This window comes from Ascaphus truei, chromosome 5 (genome assembly GCF_040206685.1).
Source record: "Ascaphus truei isolate aAscTru1 chromosome 5, aAscTru1.hap1, whole genome shotgun sequence".
Taxonomy (NCBI): Eukaryota; Metazoa; Chordata; class Amphibia; order Anura; family Ascaphidae; genus Ascaphus; species Ascaphus truei.
The window spans coordinates 56,082,384-56,093,812 of record NC_134487.1 but is presented as its reverse complement, the minus strand read 5'-3'; the positions used below and the strand labels follow the sequence as shown (position 1 = coordinate 56,093,812).

The following is an 11,429-nucleotide window of genomic DNA, read 5'->3' as shown; positions in this document are numbered from 1 at the left end:
GTCATTGATGTATGAGTTTTGTTATGTTTCCTATACAGTAAACTGTTCTTATATATACTTCGGTGTATGTGCTTACTGTGTATGTGGGTCCTGTGTAAGGGGGCATTCTACACTCCTAGAATCCTACACAGGTGGAGGCGCTGTAAGTATACATTCCAGAATACACCCCAGGCTCCCAGTGGCGGAGGTTCAGGCCTCCTGTGAACCTAACAGGTATTGCACCACACTGGTAACAGATATAGATTTCCCCACATGGTCCCTATCTGCGATTGGGGGTGGGTGGGGGGGGGGGAGGGGGCCTGAATGTGCCGTTTAGAGATACAATCCTAACCAAAATGTTTGAGACACATACAGAAAATCTAAATAATCCTATAAATATTAAGTAGCCTATTTTTGTTTTTTAATTAACAGTGTAAGCACTGAATCATAAAGCAGCAAAAACATTGGAACTAGCAGATCATTTGTGTTAATTTTTTTCCCAAAGTATCAAAATTGCAGACATAAAATGACTGCTTCTATTTAAGACATCTCCACGGTTCTACATCATAAAAACAAATGCCATTGTAAAGAGTATGCATTTTTATTGAAATGTGATATTAAGAAAAATAATCGAATTTGTCTTGCTTTAGGGCACTGAAAATATGTAAATCCTGCTTTTTCCATTTCCAGCCTCTCCAGTAGCAATGTGGCCAAATAGAATTTGGGGTTACTGATTTTATGTCACTTTTCCTCGCCTATAAAATAATTAGGCTGTAAGCTCCTTGGCCAGGGATTGATGGTGCCTGGTAAATTCTCTGCAGCGCTGCTTACCATGTCAGTGAGAAAGAAAAAAAAAGATTCTCTCTAAACCTGAAGGCACAGCTGCTGCATTGTCTGGAGGTATCGGAACACAAAGCTCATTAGTCTTGTGTGCAGAAGCCCACCCCTGTGATATTTGCTGCTGAGCCGTAGAAGATCTATTGGCTTTACAGGGAGGTGGTGAAAGGGGGGAGGCTGTGAAAACCCACAGAGGCAAGCGACCATGACTGATAGATTAGCAGACCAGGTACTACCAAGGCTGAATGCTGCAGTGAAGAATGAAGGTTTGGAGCTGGAGGGTGGCAGGAGGAGGTCCAGCCTGGCTGGATTTCCCTTGACCAGCCACCATACTGGTGTGTGGGTGCTCCCTGCATATCCCCAGGAGGATGGAGAGGGGCAGCAGCCTATGTCACATCAAACAATTACAGGGAGCATCCTGCAGAAGGATGAGATCCTGGTGGGACCTTTGATAAGCCCAAAATCCCCGCTTCAGCGCAGCAGGACGTGCAAGGGCAGCAGGATGGCTCTGCTCAAGCTATCCCTCATGGCTTTCAGCTTCATCTTCTGGCTTGCCGGGCTGGCCATGCTCACGGTGGGCATCTGGACAAAAATCTCCATGGATGACTACCTGGTGCTGTCCACCAATGATTACCCTAACACCCCACTCATCCTGCTGGCAACTGGAGCTGCCGTGCTGCTCTGGGGTTTCCTGGGCTGTTTCAGTGCTGTGGCAGAGAAGCGATGCCTGGTTCGCACCTACGGGCTCTTCCAGCTGGCAGTGCTCATGGCTGGACTAGCTGCTGGGCTCTTCGGCTTGTTCTACCGCAGGTAACCTGGCTCCTCTTCTATCCTCTCCTGCCCTGACTGCAGCGGCTGGGTAATATCACACTCCTATGGGATGTCCATTTACATGTCCTGAATTGTGGGGATTATTTCAGAATAAAGCAGCTACTGCAAGGTTTTATTAGTTCCTAGGAGGGTAATTATACCATGATGACCCAACTTCTGTCCCCCATTAACATTGTAGGGGCTTATTATTTGATGATAAAGACACCGGTGGGGGGGTTTTATGCAGTTTTCAAGCTCCATAGGAGGGTAGCAAAAATGCCAAACAAAAAAAACTGTTCTACTTTATTTTATTTACATTTCTTTAAATGTGGAATTATTTTATGAGCATGTCTCCTTCCGTTTACATTGCTTCTACGGCAGGGGTGCTCAACTCCAGTTCTCCAGTTCCCCCACAACGGGTCATGTTTCCAGGATATACCAGCTTTAGCACAGGTGGCTCAATCAGTCCCTGCTTCAGCACAGGTGGCTTAGTTTGAAGCTGGGATATCCTGAAAACCTGACCTGTTAGGGGGTCTTGAGGACAGAACATTCTCACATTTTTCACCAGTCCGTGGGACAATAATTACATGTATCCAGTGTAGGTAACGGCATATGGTTATGCCTTGACGGGGCTGCAGGCTTTTAACGCTTTGGCCAAAGGGTTTAACTAAATGACCCTTATTCATGAGATCACTATTTTATTTTAGCCTAATTGGTAGGAGCGCAGAATCGTTCTTTTTGTTAAAAACAATTAAAACTGAATAGAGGTGGGTGTGTGCTCTTATGTTGTGAATGTAGCTAAATCTATTGCCAAACACGGCAAATACTAACATTCATTTCTCTAACCCAAAAACAGAAAAGACGGTGCAAAACAGCGCTAAAAAACACAAACCCCTAATGGGACAATTAATAAAGAGTGGCAGCCAGACAGAAACTAACTGTACAGTCAGTAGCTCAGCATAGAAAGGAAAAAAGATAATGTCGGCGCCAATTATAGTAGTGAAAATAATTCAAACCATGTGGTGAACAGTCCAAATCAAAGTCCTTTGGTGATTGATGATGGATGATGAGCAAAATGCAGATTCTCTCCAAGACGTGACGTGATATATGAAAAAATATAAAAAGAGAAGATTATAGTGCAGTATGTCAGTAATGTGGACATAAAAACATATAACACTAACAACATATAACATACAAGACAGACTCACAACAGCAACAAGCCAGACAGAAAATAATAAAAAAGCTATTTATTGACAACTAATGCAGGATTCTGGAGGGTGTCACACACCAATCCGGGGGGGGGGGGGTAAAATCGTTACCCTACTCACAGAATAAAGGATATTTGAAAGCAGCAGGACTGGAAACACTTTCTGTGGATCCAAGATGGCGACCGGAGCTCTCTCTCTGGCGTCCCCACGTGTGGCAGATGCTGTGTGGAGCTCCAGGGACGCAGGAACAGTGATGCTGCTGCGCGGGCGTCGCGTCACGCTCTCTCCTCCTGCCGGTCTCCTATTCTCCTGCTCTGTGTGTGTAGATCCTCCCCCTCGCCTCCAGCCGGGCGGTGTGCTCCCCAACTCCAGGAATCAATTGCTTCTAAAAACGGATCTTCCCAACGCGTTTCGTGCGCATGCGCGCACTTCTTCAAGGGATGTAGCTACCCCTGAATCTGGATAGTTTATATACACACAGTCCACTATTCCGATTGGTTAATGTTACAATTGGCAATAAGTTAACTGTATGACTGCCAGAATGGAGGTAGCAAACAGAAAAAGCCTGGCTAAACATACATACAATAAATAAGACAAACCAATACAACATTAAAACATTAAAAAACTTTAAAAATACTAAAATATTTAAATAATGAAAGGAGCTCACAGAGAGGGAATATGTTATAAAAAAGCCTTCAATTCAAAGTCTATATTTAACCCCCTCGGTGAGAGTGTCTTTAATTCATAAATCCAGTATGCTTCCCGCATACTGGCATGATTGAGTCTATTCCCACCTCGGGGGCCAGCTTGCACCTCCTCAATGGCCTGACACCTTAAGCCTATAGGGTTCTTATTGTGGCATAAAAGAAAGTGATGAGAAACACTATGTGTGACTAGTCCTTTTCTTATATTATAAATGTGTTCGTAGACACGTCTCTGATAGGATCTCCCCGTCCTGCCAACATATTGCAAGCCGCAAGGGCATTGCAGCAGATAAATTACAAAAGTTGAATGACAGTTAATAAATGTTTTTATCGGGTAGGTCTTAGAGGTGACCATAGATGTAAATTGCCTAGCATTTTTACTAAAGGAACAAGCCACACATTTCGCACAAGTAAAGAAACCCATAATGTTCCCTATCTGTTTTGATTTGTGCTGTTTGATAGGACAGCTAGGGGCTAGTTTCGATTTTAAATTATTGGCCCTTGTGAATATTATATTTGGCTTTTTGGGCAAAATGTCCACCAGATCTTCATCTTTAAGTAAAATGGGCCAATATTTATTCAAAATGTGCTTAATTTTCGGGCCATTTCGTTGTACTGATTGATAAATGAAATTTGATTATTATATCTCTCAGTGCTCTCTTTTTTCTTTACATTATAATTGAGTAAAGTGTCTCTTTGAAGGTTATCAACCTGATCGAATGCTTTATCAATAAGGTCTTCTGAGTATTTTCTCATGATGAATTTATTTTTCAGATCCCTTGCCTGTGTCCTAAATGTTTCATCATCAGTGCAGTTACGTTTAAGACGTACTAGCTGGCCCTTTGGGATATTCCGTAGCCACTGTGGATTGTGGTGGCTATCTGCGTGTACATAATTGGTCGCCTGTACTGGCTTGAAGAATGTCTTGGTGCATATAGTGTTGTTCCTAATATAAATGTGAAGATCCAAAAAGTCAATACATTCCGTGCTAGAAATACAAGTGAATTTAAGATTATAGTGATTGTGATTAAGATATGTGCAAAAATCATCAAGTGAAGTTTGGCTGCCCGACCAAACAAAAACCACATCATCAATGTAGCGCCGCCACAGCACAAGGCCCGCCCCTAGTGGACAGTTGTTCCAAATGAACTCCTCCTCCCAACTGTCCATGAATAAATTAGCATAACTAGGAGCAAACCGCGTGCCCATGGCGGTGCCACATTTCTGAATGTAGTAGTGTGAGTTAAAGGTGAAATAATTATGTGTTAAAATAAACCTAATACCATCAACCAGAAAATCCCTTTTGCCAGGTGAATAGTTGTTCACCTGTTCCAACTTGCGAGACACGGCTTGGCAGCCTAGTTGATGATCAATCACTGTGTACAGTGATGTGACATCAGCTGTAACTAATATATACCCAGGCTGCCACTCAAGATCTTTTAAAATTTGTAATACATGCGTCGTGTCTCTCAAATAGGACCGGACACCTGTGACAATTGGTTGGAGGTGATGGTCAATGAATTGTGATAAATTAGAAGTGAGGGAAGAAATACCCGAGATAATAGGTCTCCCAGGGGGTGCAGTTAAATGTTTGTGAATTTTGGGTATAAAATAAAATAAAGGAGTGCGTGGAAACTCTATGGATAAAAAATTAAACTCATCCTCACATATAACCCCATTCTTCAAGCCAATAGTCAGCAGGTTACCAAGTTCGGCCTTAAATTGAACTACAGGGTCGCCTGTGAGGGGGAGGTATGTGGTCGTATCACCCAATAGTCTCATAGACTCATTGATGTAATAATCCTTATCCATGACCACAATAACCCCCCCCCCCCTTGTCAGCACATTTGATGACTATTGAATCGTTCTTTTCTAAACTGGAAACAGCTTCCTTCTCCTGTACATTAAAATTGTCATACTTGATTTTATATGTACGACATGAATTTTCAAGATCCGTGTTCACCATCTCCACAAAAGAAAAGTGCCCTTGTGCAAACTTGGGATAAAATGTTGATGGTTTTTTAAAAGTTTTTCGTGGGAGACTCTCTGTGCTGCACACATCACTGGGTTTAATAACTTGCTTAGATACAGCATCCCTAGCGAAATACTTTTTCAGGGCTAGCTTGCGAGCAAATTTGTGTACATCTATAAATACATTGAAGCTGTTTGGCCCACAAACAGGGGCAAATGTCAAACCTTTACTGAGTACCTTCTTTTCAACATCAGTGAGAGAATACTTACTGATATTGAATATATTCGGATGTACCGTACTCCTCTTTACTCGATTTCTACCAGTACCTCCTCTTCTCCCTCTGGACCTGTTTTTCTCTTTTTGTAGTTTGGAGGAAGGCGAGATTCTAGGGATGGTTTTACAACCTCCACTTCTGGGAAGATGTGTTCTCTCTCCTTCCTCCATTCTAAAAAAGAGAAGTTGGTTTTAATAGCAGGTGTAGGGAGGGGTGTGTAGGAGATGCTCTCTGCATCGCTTTCCGAGCCCATCTCCGACAGCAGTGTGTATTTGTTACTTACTGCAACAGGAACGGACTGGGGTAATACCAGTGCATCATAACGCTCCTTGGCTCTTTTTTGTTGGAGATAGAGGTTTTTATCATGCACTGGTGGTTTAACAGGTATGAAGGGTGTTGGAACCATCAAGGTGGTATTTTGTTTTTTAGGAGCATGTTTTTGTTCTCTATGGGTAATATTGCCCCTAGTAGCCCTAACTTCCTTGGTTATCACCTTTGTGTTCCTCTGTTCGGTTATTTTCATATTAGCCTCCTTAGAATTTTTAGCCCAATCTCTCTGGCAACCTGAATCATAGTCCTGTTTGTCTCTAAAAAACTTTTGTTGTTTGATCTGGACTAGTTCCAGTTCTGCCTGATCCAACCTTTTCTTAATGATTGGTTCAAGTGCAAGCAAATCATTATTGTCCTTATAGGGATCTAACTGAATTTTCATTTCTAAAATCTGGTTGTCCAGGTCCACCATGGTCTTTCTTCGCTGATGCACCAATAACTTCATGAGAGAGAACGAACACTGGTCAAGTATTTCGTTCCACTCCTTCATGAAGCCTTCATTGTGTGCATCAGCAGTTGGTTTTTTCCGAACTCTCAGACCCCTCGGGATGCGGTGATTTTCCAAATACTTGCTCAGTGTGGTGGCTTCCCACCACTGTTTGCTTTCTAGCACAAGGGTCTTCTCTAACTGAGCAAGTATTGGGTGAAAATCATCTGACGCACTGATGCTAGGCAATTTACATCTATGGTCACCTCTAAGACCTACCCGATAAAAACATTTATTAACTGTCATTCAACTTTTGTAATTTATCTGCTGCAATGCCCTTGCGACTTGCAATATGTTGGCAGGATGGGGAGATCCTATCAGAGACGTGTCTACGAACACATTTATAATATAAGAAAAGGACTAGTCACACATAGTGTTTCTCATCACTTTCTTTTATGCCACAATAAGAACCCTATAGGCTTAAGGTGTCAGGCCATTGAGGAGGTGCAAGCTGGCCCCCAAGGTGGGAATAGACTCAATCATGCCAGTATGCGGGAAGCATACTGGATTTATGAATTGAAGACACTCTCACCGAGGGGGTTAAATATAGACTTTGAATTGAAGGCTTTTTTATCACATATTCCCTCTCTGTGAGCTCCTTTCATTATTTAAATATTTTAGTATTTTTAAAGTTTTTTAATGTTTTAATGTTGTATTGGTTTGTCTTATTTATTGTATGTATGTTTAGCCAGGCTTTTTCTGTTTGCTACCTCCATTCTGGCAGTCATACAGTTAACTTATTGCCAATTGTAACATTAACCAATCGGAATAGTGGACTGTGTGTATATAAACTATCCAGATTCAGGGGTAGCTACATCCCTTGAAGAAGTGCGCGCATGCGCTCGAAACGCGTTGGGAAGATCCGTTTTTAGAAGCAATTGATTCCTGGAGTTGGGGAGCACACCGCCCGGCTGGAGGCGAGGGGGAGGATCTACACACACAGAGCAGGAGAATAGGAGACCGGCAGGAGGAGAGAGCGTGACGCGACGCCCGCGCAGCAGCATCACTGTTCCTGCGTCCCTGGAGCTCCACACAGCATCTGCCACACGTGGGGACGCCAGAGAGAGAGCTCCGGTCACCATCTTGGATCCACAGAAAGTGTTTCCAGTCCTGCTGCTTTCAAATATCCTTTATTCTGTGAGTAGGGTAACGATTTTACCCCCCCCCCCCCCGGATTGGTGTGTGACACCCTCCAGAATCCTGCATTAGTTGTCAATAAATAGCTTTTTTATTATTTTCTGTCTGGCTTGTTGCTGTTGTGAGTCTGTCTTGTATGTTATATGTTGTTAGTGTTATATGTTTTTATGTCCACATTACTGACATACTGCACTATAATCTTCTCTTTTTATATTTTTTCATATATCACGTCACGTCTTGGAGAGAATCTGCATTTTGCTCATCATCCATCATCAATCACCAAAGGACTTTGATTTGGACTGTTCACCACATGGTTTGAATTATTTTCACTACTATAATTGGCGCCGACATTATCTTTTTTTCATTTCTCTAACCACTTACTTTTATGGTGAAAGGGCCGGCGGCTAGCTGGCCCCTGCGGCTGATCGGCTGCAGTGAGATGACCGCACTGAAAGGTCCCATTTCTCTCTGATGGCTCAGACATGCCGGCCTCCTCTCTGCCTTACCAGTAGTCCTCATCCCCCCCGCAGGACGCGTAGCGCCTTTTGTGTTAGGCCTCCGGCACTACTTGTTACTCCCCTTTGGTCCCTTGGCTGGCTCGGTGGCAAGTTACGTCCGGCCACCACATACTGTATCAGTGCAGGGGGTGATTATCTCATCCTATGCAGCGCTGTACATCACAGGACACATGAGGGGATGTTTGTCTAGTAGTAACCCAATTGCTGTACGGTTTTAATAATAGTATCTTGTGTTCATTTAACATCCTAAATAGAAAAGGGATTTACAATTATACTCAGGATATATTCACGCAGGTACCTACCTCTGTGTCAAAGACTGAACCACGGATTGAGCCACCAGTGCTGAAGCTGGGATAGCCTTATAACCTAACCTGCGTATTTGAGTACCAGTTTGAGCACCTCTGCCATAGTCTATATGGCAGGCTCCAAATGGCAGAGTAGAGAAACATTTCAGCAGTTTCCTACAATCCCATATCAATAAGAAAAAAAGTCCCTGAAAGATATTTAACACTGCTTTTTTTATTCTCTTAGTTTAAATGTAATTATTAGTCAGAAAAAAAAACATTATTTATTTCAAGAGAAAATTCCAGGGGGCCAATGTATCAAGAAAGAGTTCTGCGCTGACATGCAGGTATTTGCATAAAAAGAAAGTGTTCTGCGCTGACATGCAGGTATTTGCATAAAAAGAAAGTGTTCTGCGCTGACATGCAGGTATTTGCATAAAAAGAAAGTGTTCTGCGCTGACATGCAGGTATTTGCATAAAAAGAAAGATCATAGTTTTCTGTGTGAAACACAACATTTTTTTACGTGTATTTCTGCTGTATTTGGCGCTTACTGCGCTCGTATTCTATGATTAAAAACCGACTTGCTTCACCTTTAACATGACGGAGAAATGTAATGCAAGCTGCACACTTCCTAATACATACGTCTGTGACAATATGCAAATATAACGCCCCCCCCCCCCCACTTCCTCCATAAATCCCTCATCTCGTCGCATACAGATCCAAAAATGGCGCAACTAAGATTACTACATAGAGTCTGTCAGGCGCAATTATTTTTCAAGTATTTTTCAGCGCGATTTGCTTATACTTGTGCTTTGGTACATACAGTAGAGCCAAAAAAATTGTCAGTGAAAATAGCATTAAAATATATATATATATTAAGGGGATTTTTCCCCCCTAAATTGCATATGGATTGCACATTGTTGTGCCTGATTAAAATGACCAAAAACCGAGCTAAGAATTAACCCATTGCTACCAGAGGGCCTGCAGCGCATGGCTTTTCTATGTGTTGCTGGCCCCTTTGGCGGCAAAAGGATGTAAAGCTTGTGGCTAGTCCTTTGTGTATAGCTAAAGGGACTTTGTGCATAAGGAAGTGCAGGTGGTGTCACTTTATTATCTGCATGTCTTACCACAGGGACATTGCAGAGGGCTTCCAGAGTGGCTTGCAAGATGCGGTCCTCTCCTACTCTGAAGACGAGGAGAAGGCAAATGCTCTGGATGCCATCCAGCGAGCCCTTCGTTGCTGTGGGGTTCACAGTTACCGTGACTGGCTAGAGTCACCCTGGTCCATGGAACAGCAGGAGCAGTGCCAGTCTCCACCGCAGACCAGCAATGGTTCAGTGCCCACCAGTTGCTGTCAAGTGCGCAGCGGTTGTCGCAACAGCCCTCTGCTGCCAGGCGCACCAGGCATCCACTGGGATGGCTGCTTCAAGAAGGTCTGTGACTTTGTAAGCGACAACATGTTCTACATTGCCACGGCTGCCCTGGGGCTGGCAGTCACACAGGTGGTGGGCATTATCTTATCATGTCTATTTGCCAGCAGGATCCCTCACCGGGTGCCGGACATGATCCCGACGTGAGCGCTGGGGCGATGTATGGGACTGCATGCCTTCCCTCAGAAAGTGACAATGTTGTCATTTCTATGTCGCTGTCAACCTTCCAAGGGATTGTACAGATTGTGAATGTGTCCAAAAGGGGTTTGCAATTCTATTGGTGAATTTAAACATCATCGCAGAATTTTGCATTGGTCAAAAATTTTAAAAATGTAGCAAAAATCTCAAGTTTCCACTGAGAATGCACAGGGTCGCAGAGAATTCACAATTTTCGTCAAGCCTTTTTAAGACCAGACCCTGAAATAGGGTTTTTGCTGGAGAGGAGAAGAAATCAAAAGCTATATTTTAGGGTGTGCATTACAAAGACTTGGCGAATCGCTTGCAAACTCTGACAAAAGTTTGCGTCTTTGGGAGAAAGTTTTGCACATCTCTAAACCTTACTATAATTGTGAACTAGAAGTTGGGTATCCACCCTACAAGATCAGCTGGCCCCATAATGTGCCCCTTTTTTCTATCCCAGTGTCTACATTTTTTAAATAATAATTAAAGTTGTAGTCTTTGACTTTTTTTATTTCACTATTTCTCATGTTTTATTGTTTAACTGTTTAGATAGGAAATCTAGAGCTACCCTGTAATTTGGCAATAAATATCCAGTCTGCTTTATGGAGCATGCAGTAGTTATAATGCACGCCGAAATTTATGGTATACAGTGTGCCAGTAATTTACTGTCTGGTCCTTTATGTGTATGTCAAATGGAAGAAGTTCTGCGTGGCTAAATGTGAAAGTGAAGATTAATTGCGCATTTATTACTGTTTGTGACGTGAATTGTGTGTGACTTCCTCAAATATGTCAAAAGTTTAGAAATGCAAGAATATAGACCTCTGACCCACAGCACTTTAAACAACAACAACAATCATTTAAGTAACACTCACTCCAGCCCTTCTCTGTAATGCTCTATTGTGATATATATATATATATACAGCTCAACCCCGTTATAACGCGATCAGTTACAACGCGAATCCGCTTATAACGCGATGCAAGCATCGCTCCCAATTTTCGTATCTATGAATACTTTACAACACGATTATTGGTATCTTAAATACTTTATTGTACAATGCATACAATTGTACATTATATCTAACGCGATCCGCTTATAGCGCGATGTGATTCTTTGGACCCCAAGCACAGCGTTATAAGGGGGTTGAGCTGTATATGTATATTTCCATTTGATATATAGAATCCAATGCACAGCCGGCACACCATTTGCAAGTAAATAAATTTTGGTGCTTATCCCATAAAGCAATAACAGACCATACGATACCGGTTGCAACATGACAT

At 42.6% G+C, this 11,429-nt stretch overlaps 1 protein-coding gene across 2 annotated transcripts; it reads left to right on the top strand.

Annotated features, from left to right (window-relative positions):
- The first annotated feature begins 351 nt into the window (after positions 1 to 351).
- On the top strand, positions 352 to 10,751 carry LOC142495005 (tetraspanin-7-like). Of its 2 annotated transcripts, XM_075599842.1 has the most exons (3): positions 352 to 1,626; positions 9,674 to 9,974; positions 10,082 to 10,751. In XM_075599842.1, the coding sequence occupies exons 1-3, from the start codon at positions 1,022 to 1,024 to the stop codon at positions 10,253 to 10,255; spliced, it is 1,080 nt and encodes a 359-aa protein (XP_075455957.1). In that variant the 5' UTR covers positions 352 to 1,021; the 3' UTR covers positions 10,256 to 10,751. The 2 variants fall into 2 exon arrangements, with proteins under 2 accessions (XP_075455957.1, XP_075455958.1); XM_075599843.1 differs by having other exon boundaries at positions 9,674 to 10,751.
- The last annotated feature ends 678 nt before the right edge of the window (positions 10,752 to 11,429 follow it).

What these genes read in the sequence shown, in the direction of transcription:
- LOC142495005 (XM_075599842.1), top strand. Translation starts at nt 1,022, where the DNA reads ATGACTGATAGATTAGCAGACCAGGTACTACCAAGGCTGAATGCTGCA. An exon ending in TTCGGCTTGTTCTACCGCAG is followed by an intron (nt 1,627 to 9,673) that starts GTAACCTGGCTC and finishes GTCTTACCACAG; the next exon opens with GGACATTGCAGAGGGCTTCC. An exon ending in GGGATGGCTGCTTCAAGAAG is followed by an intron (nt 9,975 to 10,081) that starts GTCTGTGACTTT and finishes ATTTGCCAGCAG; the next exon opens with GATCCCTCACCGGGTGCCGG.